Raw genomic sequence first — 17,270 nt, 5'->3', positions numbered from 1 at the left:
ATAATAACATATTTATGAACAATACACTTGTTTTTGCCTGTAATGATGATGTGGTAATGTGGTCATTTTTGGTGGTTTTTAGATTGAAATTGCACTCATACTCACCCACAGACATTATTTATACATTGGGCAATTTCATGGAGAATCCTATAGAAATGATTAAGCAATGCAAGCTATTAAAACTAATTGTTTATTCTGCAAAGTAAACAATTATTAGCTTTGGATCCTCACCCAGTGACATTTACAGTCTGGATGTTCCCCTACAGCCCTGAGTCCTGATATAAACTCTTATTAAGTTCATTAACTTGGCACTGATTATTTGTTTCTAGGACATGGCTATTGTTCCAGTGTATTACGGGATTTATAACCACAGGTCATGTAATTGGATTTTTTTTTTATGGGGCGTTTGGAGCGTCTCATGGACATGTCATATTTCTTGAGAAGTGACACAGTTTCGGATAATTGATTTCATCAACTGAAGTTGCTCTCAGCCCTGAAAGAGGAACACGCCAGAAAGGGAAATATTACAGCACAAAACTTTTTTCTGAAAAAGTGATTCAATTTAGCTGTAGGCTCAACTCCAGTTCCAACAGTCAATATACGCACATAAAGGCATAGATACACACAAAGAGGGATGGTGGTTCTCTCCATCACACAGTGGAATCCAGCGCTGTGCCTCTGTAGTCATTATTTTTCTCCCTGAGGGTACAGGAGTATTAAAGCCCACAGGTTGTTTTTGTTATACACTTCACATACCTGCTGCCACACACTCTTACTGGAGGGTGTATTGCTGCAGTATAGATCACATGCTTGGGGGGAGAAGATGGACAGGTATGTGTGTCCATATGCCTGCATAAACATCTTCCAGTGATTATCTCTATCGCACTTGAAAAGATGGTCTGCCACATGTGAGCCTTATGCAGCCACCCTATAAAAGCCTCCAATACTCTATACCGCTGAAGATAAGTCTTGGCACCAGAATTAGAGAGGCTGCCCGAAACCGCTTCAGGCTGCTTCCCTCAGATAAATGCCCAGCGTATGGCCAGAATGTCTGTTGCATCACTGCTATGCTAAAAACACAACACTGCCCATATTTGATGGTGTTATTTAGCCTCAAATTCTGTTTTGAATCGTTATTTTGTTTCAGTGCAATAAGATAATTTCGCATGTTCCCGTAATATTCTTTTTTTTAGGAGTTAATCTTAGATTTTGTGTCAAGTTCCACTTAAAAGATCAATCCGGACCAGATAACCCATTTACCATTTCAAGATGTAAGAGTGAGAGATTTAACCAAACATCAAAATGTTTTAAACACAGATCATGTAATACTTGTCAGGTGTTTTGCTTGTAGTGACAAGACCTTGGGGGACTGCTAATGCAAACTGACTGAAAAACATCTGAATAAATCATATTAACCAGAGCCTTAATCTATCGTTCAGAACATTCATATCTCTGTCCTTCAGCCCTTGGAACGTGGTCCGGTACTTGCTAGAACATTTGACAATAGCTAGATAAACAATATAATGGAATGAATCTAAAAACATCATCGACTATACCTAATGTTTGAAGTTGGGCTGTGGGTGTGTGTGTGTGTGTGTGTGTGTGTGTGTGTGTGTGTGTGTGTGTGTGTGTGTGTGTGTGTGTGTGATCAGAGCGTCTGTGTGTGTTCATTGCCATTAGATTACCTGCTACACTGTCTGACCTGAGATATCCTCAATTCTGCGGCTCTTTGATACAGACAAGGCTATCCCTCATTACTCCCCACTCTACCAGCCTGGCTCTGAAGATAAGAGGGAACAACACCGGTCTTCTGTTTCTATCAGTGTTTACACACACACACAACTAAGTTGCCACAGAGAGAAATTTAACAACAACTCTTTGTGATAATTTCCCCTTTTTGCAATGCTGTTGACCTGATATCTTTCTCTTTGCTGTGTTTTGTTTTCTTTTTACCAAGGTTTCACAGCTGTGTATCTTTTTTATCAACTCTCATCCAGAACTAATGGTACCTGTAATCTACCTGTCGTTATGTATGGGCCATTCTCAATGATTTTTCTTCCCATTTTGAGATTGCAGATAGTTAGAGGTTCGTTTTTATACTGATTGTGAACGGGTGTTCTGATAATTGTGATATCTGCTGTGATGATTAAAGTTTAATTCAGCCCAACTTGGGTTAAATCCTCTTTACAGACATCAGGGAGTTGGGCTTTGTTGTGGTCGATCACACTTTGTGTTGGCGAGCTCAGGCAGATATAAAAGAGCTAACAGAACGGTAACAGAAGTTTGAGCATAGAACAGCAAAAATAAAGCAATGTTTTTTTCAACAAAAAAACTTCTGACTATTATGAAATTTGGAACTCTTTTGGAGTCTCAGTGATTTAGTTTTCAAGTTCTGGAACTTAATTATGTCACTAAACAATATTACAAAAATGCATACTGGTCAGAATTGCAGGGTTCAAAGCAATATCATCCTATTGAATATTCTGTCTGGAAAGAATGGCAACAAGAGATTTCCACAGAATGTGATTTTCTATTAATATCTTAGCTTTTATACAGCCAGCTCTGGGTCAGATCAAAGACTTTGAAATGGTGCATCCTGAGCTGGCAAACCCATGCAGGAGGATATGTTGCCAACTTAGCTGAGCGAAGCCAAGTTTAGGACTGCTGTAATGTCTGGCTGTAGCTAGACTCTTCAGATGTGGATGATTGACACATTTGCTGATAGGAGTTTTTAAATCTTAAGAGTTACTAAAAAACATAAATAATCAATTATATTGGGTAGTACCTTCTGTTTTTTCATGTCCATATGATTTGTAATATTTCTGTTTCCATGCTCCTCAGTTGCTATCATTGGGCAAAATCAGCCAGACCAAAGTAGCCAAACTGAAAATCAGCTACAGGCTACTCCATGATACTCTGAAGAGGTATGTATTCCTGTTGAAACACAAGTTCATTTGTCACCCTCATAATTGTGTGTTATATTTTGAAGGTGCATTATGACTGCAAAGATGTTGAGATTACAGCATAGCAGAGAAGTTCTATTCTTGTGACAAACAGAATATGTCCAATGAAAGTGTCCTTGAAGAAAACTCCTCATCAGATCTAGTTGTGCTGCTCGTATATACCGTTGAAAAAGTGTGGAAGTAGCATCTGTGACAAGCCACTGGTTTCTGAAGAGACATTTTGATTGGGGTCACTTCTGACTCAGTTAGTGGAGCCAGGAATCCTAATTTGAGCAAAGAGGTGAAAGCAAGGTTGTAACTGAGGCAGTACTAACCAACACAACGGACTGTAATAGGCTAAGACACATGTCAATCAAAAACGTAATTCTTTTTAAGCTTTATTAAATCCTTAATGGAACACTGATTCTACAAATCGCCACCAAGGCACACACTAGATAGAGTGAAATTATAACTTTTGAGACCCCAGTTTCTTGTGGAAACAACTAATCTCTGTGTAATTTCTTGTAAAAATCAGAAAAAAACCTTTTTATATGATTTGCCATTTAACTAGGGCTTTATGTTATAGCTATTGGTTAGTTTTACAAAAGAGTCATGAGATCCAGTGAATAGTGATGTAATAGAACATGACAGCTTGCAAAAACAAGTAGTTCTTGGAAAGCAGAGGGTACTGTCATGTTTTCATGTGGAAATAATGACGTAACATTGTCAGTCTACAGTTTTACCCTTGTTTTGGACTGTTAGAAAGCATGTAAATGTACCCAGCAGTTAGGAAAAAGTATCTGTCTATTGCATATCACAAACTTAAATCATTGTTTCATCCAATAGTACCCAGGATTCTGAGATCCACCTTTTGGGAGAGGCAAAGAGGTGTCGTGCTGAGCTGGAGAGGCTGCAGGATGAGCTGGAGAGAACAGAGGAGCAGAGCACCTCTGAGGAGCCTGAGTGTGAGGTCAATGAACTGAGGCAAAAGCTCCTCCAGACATACAATGAACTAAAAGCTTCTGAGGACAGAGAGAACAAGACAAAGCACAAACTGAAATGGTGAGCTGTGTATATTTAAATATATATATATATATATATATATATATATATATATATATATATGTGTGTGTACACACTTTATTATTGTAATCACTCATGCAGCACGTTTCATTTTCAGATATTGTATCAAATGAAAATGACATTTTATTCAAAAAAATACATCTATTACAATCTTCTCTCAAATGTGGCTGCAGCTTGGGCTTACAAACACACACACACATATATATACACACACACACACACACACACACACACACACAGAATAAAAGACACACAAATAGTATTGGTTAGTGTGTGTGTGTGTGTGTGTGTCACTGAAACATTTTTATCAGAAGAAAAAGTACCAGGTTTGAGTGGATATTTATGTTTGCTCTGGATTAGGGCTGAACAATTTTTGAAAATAATCGAATTGCTAATTGCGATTTTTTTTTTCACAAATATTGCAATTGTGATTTGATATGCAATTAGCTAACCGCTAATCGTTGCCAACCAAGCCTTCAGTTTTGCGTGCCTGTATCCATTAACTGCATGTATGGACTCGAGCCCGAATAAAACCCTTAATTTTATTAAAATATCTGTTAGAGTTTTAAACTACAACTCAGAGTTGTTTGAATGACGGAAATCAGCTCAAGGTAAAGCGTAGCGTTAGCGTGCCAAGTTGATGCTTTGGGCCCTATTTTAACGATCTGAAACGCAAGTATGAAACGCAAAACGCAAGTATCTTTGTGGGCGGATCTCGGTTGCTATCATACCAGCGGGATAAATGAATCTTGCGCCCGACGCAAATCTAAAATGGGTTGGTCTGAAGTAGCTAGGTGTGGTTTGGGAGTAACATGAAAATAACCAATCAGAGCGTCATCTCACATTCCCTTTAAGAGCAGGCGTGCTTGTTCCATGGCGGATTGCTATTATGACGGCGGATTTGCCTGGCGCACGCCAGCGGGAGCTGTCTGGGATGCGGCAAAGTAATAAATGCCCGTCTTGACCGGGTGGCGATGTCGCTGCGGCCTCTCGGGCGCATCTCCTCAAGACTGGAGAGGATTGCTGCAGCCATGGAGCGTGGGCCTCCAAACGCACCACCTGCTCCTGTTGTGCCCCTTCCTCCTCCCCCCACTCCATCTCCGTCCACCCGCTCCATCAGGAGCGGATCGCGCATTACTCCCGGACCAGATTCCCCCGGAGTGTCCAATCCCACCGTAGTTCAACATCACGTCTCCTTAAGTCCTCTGATATTTCCTCATTTATGTCATCAACACATCCATTGATTCATGGAAATGTTGTCTAAAACACAACAAGCCACAAAGAATGCTGCGACTTTTTGAGGACTGTACTGTAAAGTTCCTCCTGATCAATCCAAACACCTGAAGCGCATTTTCAGTAATATTTTTCTTTGTAATTATGTATGGTTTGCAAAAATGGGAACTGCTGCGTCTGTGTAGATGAGAGAAGTGTATGCGCGTTGTGCCCACGCTACATTATGGCCAAGCATGCGCCCCTAAAATAGCATCTGAATAACGCGCTACTAACTTTAGACTAGCGCCACTGACTTTAGACCAGGTTTTTCTTGGTCAGTGGCGGAATTGTTTTCTGAAACTGCAAAATAGCACCAATAACGTTTGCGCCGGAACACGGCTCCTCTTTTCGCTGAACCGCCCCTGGGAGCGCAAATACATTCCCTATTTTACCGACGTGCGTCTGTGGAGGGAAAAATCCGCCGTGCGTCGGGTGCAAAATAGGAATGATACATGTGTCGGTGTACAAAGGCAATTGCGCTGAGTGCAAGATAGGGCCCTTTCTCTGCAGAATGCAGACTGATTTGCTCTTGCGAGTCGTGACCAAATCGCAGCCTTTGCAATTAGGAAATCGCATTTTAACATATTGCAATATTATTGCAAATGCAATTAATCGTTCAGCCCTACTCTGGATGTAACATGTTTACTTGTCTGAGCTCTTCACACTGGTTAGTTTTTTGGCGTCAGTCCTGTAGTCTGTTGTCTCTTTTCTCATCGCAACCATTTTCCTCTACAGGTTTCTCTTTTCCTTCCCCTAACTCACTCAACACCACTAACAGTGAGTGTGTCCAAAGAGTCAAACACCCACAGAAATGGAAAACTATCTCCCACTTTTCTGTACACACACTTTTCTTTTCTTTCTCTTTTCCTTCGTTGATGTAATACATTTCAGAGGCCTGAGAAAGTAAAATCAACCAGTAATCCACAAGACAAAAAGCAAAAACTAGAAAACTTTTTGAAGAAACTTTTGCAGGTACAAAGATTGTGAACAGGTCAAAATGTCTTAAAATGTCAGTTGGTGTTGTGTGTGTAAGATGTTAAATAGGAGTTGCAAATTGAATCACTTAAAGCAGTCAGTTGAAATGTCATTTAAATAGATGAAAGCAGTTGAAATGCCATTTGAAATGATGAAAGCAACTGAAATTTCAGGTGAAAATAGGTGCCAACATGCAAATGTCTATGTCCTGTAGGCAGTCAAATTGTCAGACTGAGATGAAAGTAGTTGAACTGTAAATTATGAAAGCAGTTGAAATATCAGTTGAAGGTGAAGCACCCAAGATAGTTTCCTGTGTGCAGTGTAAATAGTTCAAGTGTCAGTTGGTGTGTAAGCAATGACAGCAGGTAAACTATCCCTTTGGGTATGTCAGTTAAAGGGTACCTTTTAGTCACTCTCTGTTGATGTGTCTGTTGAGACTGAAAGCAGTTGAACTGTCAGTTGAAGGATAAGCAATACAATCATTTAAATCAGTTTCAGTGTAGCACTTAAAGCAAGCTTTTAAACAGATCTCTTTTGTTATTTTTCCTGCATTGCATTCAACCCGGGATTGCTTCAGCAATATTAAACCACTTACAGCACGTAAACTCACCACTGTATTGCAAATATATGATCTGTAGGATACAGTGATTTTTAGTGCAGAGCACACACAATGAGGCAGAGAGTTGAAGGTCCAGCCGTAATTGAAATATTAAATGGAAACCACTTACATAGCATTCTCAGAGGATGCTGTATTAGACAGGTTTGGACACTGAGTGTGCATATTGTTTGTGACAGCATTTTGGTGGTGAGCTCTCTTGTCCTCAGGCTCTCATCATTTGTTTCTCCTTCATTTTTCTGCCCTTTCTTTCTTCCCCTCCAGCCTCATATTTCCCCCTCTTTCTGTCTTTTATTCTGTTCTTTTTCCCCACTCCTCTCCCAACCAAATTGCCAGCGGTTTGCATGTGATGAGCAGATGCTCACCATGCATTGCCCTTTATCTTTAGCCAAAGAGGTACACAGGAATTCAGCACTTTTTCCAGTCACATATTTTAGCATTCATGCAGCTTTCTCTGTATATCAGTTAATGTCCAATATATCAACTTGTCAGGAAGATTAATATCATTTACTTTGTGAAACGTGTAGCTGTACGCTATGTGCTATTGTAAGGTTTTTCACAATGACAAAGCTGACTCAAAACTATTTCATACAAACTTTAATCAACTGCACAAAAAGCGTCTGCCGCAGATAAAAAATTCATAGAAATTATGTTTTTATATGCACGTTTATACTGTTTTGGGTACTTTATTTATGATTCTGTGTTCTATGTATGAGAAAGCTTGTGTGTACTGGTTCTTTTATACATATGTGTGTCTGCGGTATACTGTAGCATTTAGATCTTTTTATTCACTCACTAATAGTAGAAAGCTTTCATAGCAACCTATGCAAAGCTTTTGACACCCATTGCATCCTTTCATTTTTGGTGTTTTCTCCTTCAAGTAACACGAATTTGGTTTTGGTTACCTGGAAACTGCACACCAGTATATTTAAAAAAAATAAATAAAAAAAATACACATTCCTCTAATGGCATTCCTCTTTCTGTTTAACCAGGAACTGAAACAGGTTATTTATATCTGTTAATAACACATTTTGTTTTGTTGTTCAACTTTTCCCTTCCTCTCTTTTACCCTGCTCTCTTCTTCTCACCTCACCTCGACCCTTACTTATGCAGTCTGCAGGAAGAGAAGCAGTATCTGGAGAAAGAGATTGAGATTCAGCCGAAACCTGCTGTAAGTTCATTATTGCACCATCCGTGTGTAGTTTTAGAGATGTGGATTACTACTGCAACAGCTGTCTTTAGAGAGGATAAATATGAGTTTTACTTTAAGCCTCCATCCAGACTTAATCCCTCAATATTAAGACTTGCCATTGGCTCTTTTTTGGAGCCATTTGAAAACATTTTATATTACAATCTCCCATTCAGATAAAATTATGGCATACAAGTTTAAAAAGCTTTTATCCTTGTTGCAAATGGAGAGAGGTTTTTAACTTTTGTTTAAGAAAAAAGCATATTAAGTTAGTAACGGCTGGTAATCATTCGCAACGGCAACTGATGTCACAAAAAAACGCTTAACAAAGCATTCAAATATATTATTTAAAAGTAAAAACAAATATACCCTTACAATATACAGACATCTGAGCCTATAATAGGCTGTTTTGTTTGTGATAGCACACTCGCTTCCTCTATGAATCTCTGCTCACATTGTATTATAATATACATGATTCTCTGCATGCTATATATAATTAAAGGAACACATTTACAGTGAAAAATAACAATCATATCATACTTTAATCCCAATATCATCTTGATTTCGACACTGCAGTACTAGGATTGGTCATATTAATAATGTATTACGTTCATTATTTACACTGATCAGAAGTCTACCACAATGTAACGCTGTTTGAGCATTTCCAACACTTGGATGACCAGCACTAAAATTCAGAATCTGTTAAATAAAATCAAGAATGTTAACAGAATTAGGGAAGTCTTAAGACGCAATTTATTCACAATAATAAGAATCATCATCAATCAATCAAAATTCAGTCGCCTGGTCTGCTTATGGAAAAGAAGGTTAGATTTTGAGCTACAGTATGTAGAGCTTGTTGAATAAATTAATCAGCTTTAATTAACTTTCCGATTTTGAATACTTTGGGGGTTCTGTTTTGCAACTACCATTTAATTACTGATCGCATTAACACAACATTCCAAATCTACTACAGTTCTGCTTTCAATACCTTTTAGAACAAGTGACACAAGCCGGTTTGCTTCTCTATACTGTAGGGAGCCATGACAACATGAATTATCAAGTATGGCAGTATTCTGGGCACAGCACCAGGACTCATGAACAATTCTTAAAATGTAAAACATCAGAAGTGTATGGTCAAATAATATTCATACAAGCAATTCCTTCTTCTGTTTATTTGAATAGCAGAAGCTGCTGCCTTTACTAAAAAAGTAGCAGACGTAACATAGTGTATGTGTAAAGGGGCCTTTCCATTTGTTATTGAAACAACAAACAAACAATGTGCCTTCTTCTCTATCTGTCACACACAAACACACTTGTCAAATATGATTAATAAGCTATGTGTTTCATTATAGAGTCCTCACATACATTTTTAATTAAACTAGCTTCAGAGTGCATTGCATTTATCAAGTTTAATTGATAACAGCTGGTTTAGTTGCAATTGTTTGCATTCATACTCAGACTAGAACTAGTACCAGCACTGAAAAATGTGTTACCACTTCAACAACTAAAAGACTTTTATTTTTTATTTTTCATCAATGCATTAGAAGACAGTTTATGAGTCTTAAAAAACAAAACTCCATATGCAAAGCAAAGGCTGTCGGAACTGACAGAGTTTGGATGAGACACTAAGAAATGAGAGGAAAAAAACATTGGTATTTTGCTTGTATCCTGAGCTCAATGAAATTGTCATCATAGACCTGCCATGCTTGATATGTGATCTAATGTTCATGCTGCGGGTGTGTCCTCCAGGAGCTGGAGAACAGAACAAAGGCCCTGCAGGACAAATATGAAGATCTGAGGAAAGAGGTTTCCCAGAGACAACTGGAAGTCAGGTATATTATCTAGCTGTTGTTCAGTGAGCAGGGCACACATGCAGTTTGCTCACGTTGCCCTGCAGATTGAAACAAGTGTGTGGAGCTCTTCATGGCGTTGCCTTTTTGTGTTTCTTTATATCTTTTCAGGTTCATTCGGTGTGCTCTCATTGTCCGTTTTAATAAGAAGCGGTGCAGCTGAATCTTTTAAGTGCTGTTAATCAAAATTCTTCTGATAATAAGCGTTCTTTTTGTGCGTATCTTGCCCTCACTCCCTGCACAGAAGTCTGACAGAAGATGTGGAAGCCCATGAAACGCAGATATTGAAAGAACAGAAAGAGCTGGAGGACATGACGGAGCTCATAGAGCATAAAGAGGTGTGTGTGTGTGTGTGTGTGTGTGTGTGTGTGTGTGTGTGTGTGTGTGTGTGTGTGTGTGTGTGTGTGTGTGTGTGTGTGTGTGTGTGTGGCTTACAGCACACCATCAATTAAATAACAAATTTTGTGCTTTCTTACACGTGTGTGTGTGTGCGTCTAACAAGGCTGAGAAAGCTCAGCTCATCAGCATCCCTGACCAGGTTTTAAAGGAGATTGAAAGGAAACGCTCAAAGAAGGAGTAAGTACATGTAACCCTTCAATGTTTGTTATTGGGGAAGAGCAGAAAGTTAATGTTTCAAAGACCAGAAAGAAAAATAGCTAGTAAGGGTGCTTCAGTGAGACCCAAGAAGAAAAGACAACAGAAACATCTTTTGAAAATTAAGTCACTCCCTGTCGGTTGGCTCAAATCATTCCTTCGTCTTGATCTCCTATACACAAAAGAACTGGATGAGCTCTGAGTTATCATACTGTAGTTATCCTAATGAAAAGAGCAATTGTTTTTGCAACCTTTGCAAAACTGAAACTAAATATTAGTTTCTAAATGAATTTCCCTGCAAGAAGCATCACTTCCAGGTTTATTCTTGTTATACGGTTTTCTCTCTGTAACATGTATTTCCAGCCACGTGCTTTTTGCTGCACAGTAGGCTTTGCAACCCAGCAAAAAGGAAATATGAGGAACTGAAAAACTGGGTAACATTTGTAGCAACAGTCAAATTTTTCTCAAGAATTTAAAGGTTTCAATCCCTCTAATTTAATTTAATTAAAAAAGAAACATGGCAAACATGTGCATCGGACATCATTAATCTTTGTATTCAAGTGCAGCTGCAGTCAAAAGCCTCTTCATCATCAGAGAACTGTTCCACTGGCACTGCAATCTCTTTTATGTTTATTTCAAATTAAATTGGGCTTGCAAGTGATGCAGTGGAACTGTCTGTATGAGCCATGTGAGCTGTGACTTGTAATCTGAAATTCACAAAGCTGAGGGGTACTGGGGGGTGTATGTAAAAGATGGATGCACACATGCTGTTATTTCACAAGATGTGCACTCTTACAGTGCAAGTGAAGAGCAATACACAGACACTCTTGGCCTTATACTTACACTTGTTCTTTGTATGTTTCTGATTTTCTATCAACCCCTCCTAAACACATTAGATCTGCAATGAAGAAGATAGAATCATTAAATACAGATATTTCAGAAACGGAGCAGCAAGTGAAGGAGGTGGACGAGCGTAACCACTCCCTGAGGTCGAAGAAGAAGGAGTTGAATGAGGAGCTGGAGGGCCTCAGGGCTCAAGTAGATGCCAGTCAGAAGGAGTGCAGACAGCTTCTAAAAGAGCAGGAGGTCAACAGGGAGGAGGAGGCTGAATTCATGGGGAACAGGTATAAACTTCTTTTACAGTCACAGTCAAAAATGGACATTATGGAGAGAGTGTTTTAGTCTGAGGAGAGGCTTTTGCTGTGTGTTTTCAAGCAGGGCATTGTGTGTTTTTCATCACCAGAGGTATCCTGGAAATGAAGTTGCAGAACATCATGTTCGACAGGAAGCACCTGTATGAGAGCCAATCTGTGCAGCTCAGGGAGAAAAATAGGTACAGCGTGACGTCAAACTGAGCTCCATCACACATGTAAATGAGTCCCCTCATATCAACACACCTCAATAATTACACACTGTGTATAAAGGCTATTGCACTTATACTTGTACACCTAAAATATACAGTAAATATATAGTTCTTTCATATATATTTGACATTCAGTCACAGAGCTTGTGGTTTTAGTTGTCAGCATGTTGCTGTACTTTTCAGTATGCACACGGAATGTTTCTGGGAATAGTTTAAATATATTAGATATTTAACACCCATTTAATTTGTTCAGAGCATTTCTTTAGCTGCATTCTGCTGCTGTATGTTTGACAGGAATTTATATAATGAGCCTAATTTTGAGTTTCCTCATTTTGTGTAGGAGTCACAGCCTTGTGAAAATGATAAATATTTAAAAGGTTTCTCCTCAGGCAGATGCAAGCCCTCAAGAGGATGGAGCATGTGTTGACCATGGCCACTGAGCAGCTAAAGCACACGCAATCTATCTACGATGAGTTACGGGCACAGGTGACATGTAGATTATTACTTTCAATAGTAATAAGTATAGAAGAAACATCTGCTCCAATTTTAGGCAGTTGGAGTATTCATGAGTGGTCTGGTGTTTTTTAGCATGTGAAGGTTTCTGTTATTTTGTATTTATGTAGACTTTTTGTACATCCAGGGCCTCTAATTGCTGCTTTACCAGTAAACCTCACAATGTTCAAACACTCACTCCTCATTGTGTTTTTACTGATATTGGCAATTGGTTTGGAAAACTGGCTTACAAAAAAAGGCTTACACACAGTTATGGGAACATTTTGAGTGTAAATGTCACGGTGCCAGTAATCAGCACATTAAATCGTTAATCTGCTTTACACCAGAAGCACTTTTCTATTCTTGAGCTTCCTGTAATTTTACTGATGTTTATAGTTTTTAAAACGAAAGAAGAGGAGAGCGAGAGTCATGGGAAATGCATCAGCACATCTCACAAGCACATAACTCTATGAAAGGAAATCACAATGACACATCAGGGAATTCACGCATTAAGGAAATATTGAATATATCAATATTATGTATCCTCTTGGTCTTTACTTTCTACAACTAGGAAAAAAAATGATAATACATTTTTACAGCTTTTCAATAAGAATCAGGTCTGACTATACAGCAGATGTAAGATCTGCTTGCACCCTGAAAACTTGAACAGACTTTACATTCCAACTTGAATTTCTAGTTGGATGCTGTTCCCAAACAAGAGGCCGGTATTCAGCAGAGGATGGAGCTTCAGAAAGAGGTGGATGCTCTCAAAGTCGGCTTCGAAAAACAGGTAGGAGCAATGTGCGTGGGTGGACAAATTATCATTAGCAGCTGTAAAATATAATCAGATTCACTGCAGTAGCCCTCTAACAAATAAATATGGAGCCTATATTTTTATTGTTAAAGTAAGGTGTTGATTTAACTATATCTTAGTTTTAATATATGTCTCAGAACTTTTTTCATGACCTTTTCTAAGTAAATGCCATTTTTATGTTTAAGTTCTCTATTTTTCATTTTCTAGCATCTGTATCTAAAGAGTTAGAAGGCAAAGTGAGATTTCCCGTCACATTTTTATCTCATCCTATGTCATATTGTTAGGCAAAACTTTAGTGATCTCTCTGGGGAAAAGTCTCAACATAACACAGAAAGGTTTCAATATCCATCCTCTATCTATCTTCCTGGTATTACAGGACTTTTAGTCCATTTTGCTGTCCCATTCTGCTGTCAGTAACCCTTCCATTTTAGTCAAATTGTGAGATCTTTCAACTGAAAACTGACACTAAATGTGTGTTCCCAATCAGCTATCAGTTTCTGAGGAGGAGAGCCAGAAGATGCAGCAGTATGGGATGATTCAGGAGCTGCTGAGGGAGTCAAACTGCCTCCGAGAAGAACTCCATAACCTCCGATGTCTGACACGGATCAAAGTGGAGGAGAGGGGCCAGAAGCACCATGAACTGCTGAGGGCTGAGGTGCATTACAAACACACACAGATACATGTAAACACATACACAAAAGTACTTTTAAAATAGGTTTTTAATGTCATCATTAGTGCCTTTTTAATAACATCAAAGAGGAACTAAAGCAGGTTCATATTTTAGGCATCTTGAGTGTGACAGGATAGCAACCAAAAATGACAAAAACACAATTTTCAAATAGTGCAAATGTCTTTACTTTTTTCTTTACTGACCTAACAATATTACGTCACCACAATGTTATCATTTTAGAATGATTAGAAAAAATATATATACAGAGACTAGGCCATTTTAGTTCAGCTAAATTGAAGTAAGATCTTTGGCAGACATGACTTTTATAAATGGTTCCCTGGTTTCCCTTTTCATGTTGGCTCCATGCAATTCTTTCTGTCTAATGGAATCAAAAGTTGCTGCTTTTCTAATACAGTATCACTTGCAACTACAGATTCATGCAGTCTCATACCTGATTAGTAAGTAATGACAGTGTCTAGCTCCAAAATTAATCAATGAATTCAAAAAAACTTCAAACTCTGTATGCAAAACCAGGACTGCTTGATCAGCTACTTTATTGTTGCTTTTTTATGCATTCAAATTGTCAGAAGAGAAGCTGCTACAACATTGAAAAATGTACACCCACAAATCTGATTGAAGATTGATGTTTGTGAGCACACACACATATTTACACACCCACACAGAAGTGATGATACTGTAGTTTCCCCTGTGTAACTCATATCCACAGCAGCTGAACCAGCAAATCCAGCACGAGCTGCGAGAAAAAGACCTGATCATCATGGACCACAACAAGCTGAACGCTATGCTACAGCGCAGGTGTCACTGTTTTCTCTTCTAATTTCCTTATCAGCCACCTTTCATTAAATGCAAAGGTGTGTGTGTGTGTCCTGATGAACAGGATTTTGGTTACGGAGAAGCTGCTAAGCAGTTAATATGTAGTATTAGGGGAAGTATAATCACCTATTCTCCGTCTCATTTGTTTCCTGTCTCTCAGTCTTAGTCTCGCTCTCTCTCTCTCTCTCGCTCTCTCTCTCTCTCGCTTTTACCTTTTATTTCTCTTTGTATAATGTGGACATTAAGATTTAATTGCACAACTCAAGATCCCTTTTAAGATAACCCTTTAAGTAAATACACATTGCTTTTTGCATTATATGCAGCGGCAGTTATGGTGTTCCTGCGTCCAGGGTCAAACCAGTACAATAAGTCCTTGGCCTTAATGATCAATCAGTGTGGGCAGCGAATTGAATTTCTCTACATTATATTGATGTGACTGATAATTGAATCCCTGGTTATTTGTTTGGCTCCTCTGATCTGTGTGGATCACAATTAATTCAGACATCTGCACATCTGCACAGAGTAGAAAACCCAAGCTTACTAATTGGTCATACTTCAGTGTTCAGGCACAGACTCATGCATCTGGAACCACCCAGTACGACAGCAGACTCCATCTACATTCAATTAGTTCACGACTACACAGACTACACTCTGATGTTGATCCGCCCAAAAACTGCACCTAGTCGAGCAAAAACTGAGCCGGATGATAATCAAATATCATGTATCCTCTCTGTAATTGAAATACGAAAACTGTTCTCATATTTAGCAGTCACTGTTCACAATTTGCATGTCTTACATGAATGGTAAATTGAAATGTAATGAAATGTCACACTGCATAAGGCTTTAGTTCTGTCATAATTTGATTTACTAAACATTTGTTATGAACACGAATAAGACTTTTTGCTATGTTAACAAGACTTTAGTTCAGATTTCAACCCATTGATATTATGATGATGGTATAATGATTGTGGCAATAACATTTTCCTCCATATTGCCAAATTTTTATAAGCACACTTTGACCTAAAGCCCAAGAGCAGTTGAATCAGTGACAACTTTTATTGGCTATGGATATGAATACTACATTTCATATAAATCCAAGAGCAGCTCGCAAGATGCTAAACAAAGAAAATAAATTCAATGTGTTTTACAGCTATCACTGGCTAAGTAAATGCAGATGATCAAAAGAACAGATAACTGATCAAGAATGGGCTCATTGTAAATCAGTGTTGTCTCTCTTAGAGTTTTACAGTACTGTAAGCTGTGCAACATGATTACGGAAGAGAAGAAAAAGTACGTCAAACTGAAGCAGATCGCCTCACAGACAATCACAGAGCTGACAGAGCAGGTTAAAGTGCTGGAAAATGAGACAGAGATCCAACGTACCATTGTCATCAACAAGGACCGGTGTGTACATTTATGTTTTGTATTGAATGTAGTCCATGCATTCTTTGGCAGTCATCAGTGAAGCTATATCTCCATCTCCTGTATTGTGTATATTATATATAATACTTTTCGTTTGTGTGCGTTTATGTGTGTCCATTCCAGCTCAGTCACAATGGCTCGTATGAAGATTTCTAATAGCTCCAAAATAAGGGACAAACTGCGCAATGACATCTCCAAGGTCCAGGCACACACACACACACACACACACACACACACACACACACACACACAAAAGATAAGACCAGTCAAGACAACTCTGGGTCTTCTTTACTGTAAGCTAGCTAGTATCCGAAATCTCAGACTGATCTCATGAAATGGTGTATGTATGACACGCCAATTTGTATGCCATTATTGGCGTACTCGCTTTTTAGCGTGTTTATCAACGCCGTTTGGCCTCCATTGACTTACATTAAGTTGAATTGACGCCTTAGTGAGTAGTATGAAAGGGCGAAAATCTGCGTACGGAGGTTGGTCGGGGTGGTGGACGGGTAAAACACAGGACTTTCACCCAGGAGACCGGGGATCGTGTCCTGCGTCTCACGTTTCCTAAACTCAACCGTTGCTTTCTTTTTTTACTAAATCTAACCCCGTTATTCTTTTCCTAAACCCAACCGGTTCTTCTTTTCCTAAACCTACGTGTCACGTTTCCTAAACCCAACCGTAGTTTTCTTTTCGCAATAACACGCCAAGTGACGATAACATGCCAAGTGGCGGGTATGTTTACGTCCGCTGTATACAGTGTAGACATACCCTTGCACGCACGCAGCGTAGACATAAGCTCAAAATGCATACAGATAACACACCACTTGGCTTAAGAAAGTGGGCGTGTATGTTTACGCAAAGTCATGATGTCATGTTGGAAATCTAGCAGTTTAAATATGTCATTAAGAATTACATGATTTAGAGGACCTAGGGTTGAACGGAGGCAAAACCCACATCCACTTTCCCCGGTATTTATCTTTGTGTCTTTTAAATAGTAAGCCATGCACTGTTAACAGTTTACAACAGTTTACAGAAGTATGTATGGTCTACTCTAGAAGTCCTACTGTAGTTGTTTAAGCACCATCAAGTGAAAGCATTCCGTTGCAATTAGGACCAAAAACAGGCCTGTTTTTTTTTTTTTTACCAAAATG

General features: G+C 38.8%; 1 protein-coding gene across 3 annotated transcripts in view; it reads left to right on the top strand.

Annotated features, from left to right (window-relative positions):
• The window catches only part of ccdc146 (coiled-coil domain containing 146), a 46,221-nt gene that overhangs the window by 13,475 nt on the left and 15,476 nt on the right, over positions 1–17,270 (top strand). Inside the window, exons 3-16 of one of the 3 annotated variants that reach the window (XM_028570078.1) lie at positions 2,842–2,924; positions 3,789–4,004; positions 8,002–8,059; positions 9,827–9,909; positions 10,175–10,265; positions 10,430–10,503; positions 11,418–11,645; positions 11,765–11,854; positions 12,274–12,370; positions 13,074–13,166; positions 13,678–13,845; positions 14,588–14,676; positions 15,934–16,098; positions 16,240–16,315. In XM_028570078.1, the coding sequence (XP_028425879.1) occupies positions 2,842–2,924; positions 3,789–4,004; positions 8,002–8,059; positions 9,827–9,909; positions 10,175–10,265; positions 10,430–10,503; positions 11,418–11,645; positions 11,765–11,854; positions 12,274–12,370; positions 13,074–13,166; positions 13,678–13,845; positions 14,588–14,676; positions 15,934–16,098; positions 16,240–16,315 (1,611 nt within the window). Of the gene's footprint in view, positions 1–2,841; positions 2,925–3,788; positions 4,005–8,001; positions 8,060–9,826; positions 9,910–10,171; positions 10,266–10,429; positions 10,504–11,417; positions 11,646–11,764; positions 11,855–12,273; positions 12,371–13,073; positions 13,167–13,677; positions 13,846–14,587; positions 14,677–15,933; positions 16,099–16,239; positions 16,316–17,270 lie in introns of all 3 variants that reach the window. The other 2 variants (XM_028570079.1, XM_028570076.1) reach the window with 2 other exon arrangements.

The sequence above is a fragment of the Perca flavescens genome, chromosome 23 (genome assembly GCF_004354835.1).
Source record: "Perca flavescens isolate YP-PL-M2 chromosome 23, PFLA_1.0, whole genome shotgun sequence".
NCBI lineage: Eukaryota > Metazoa > Chordata > Actinopteri > Perciformes > Percidae > Perca > Perca flavescens.
This window is presented reverse-complemented; position numbering and strand designations above follow the sequence as displayed.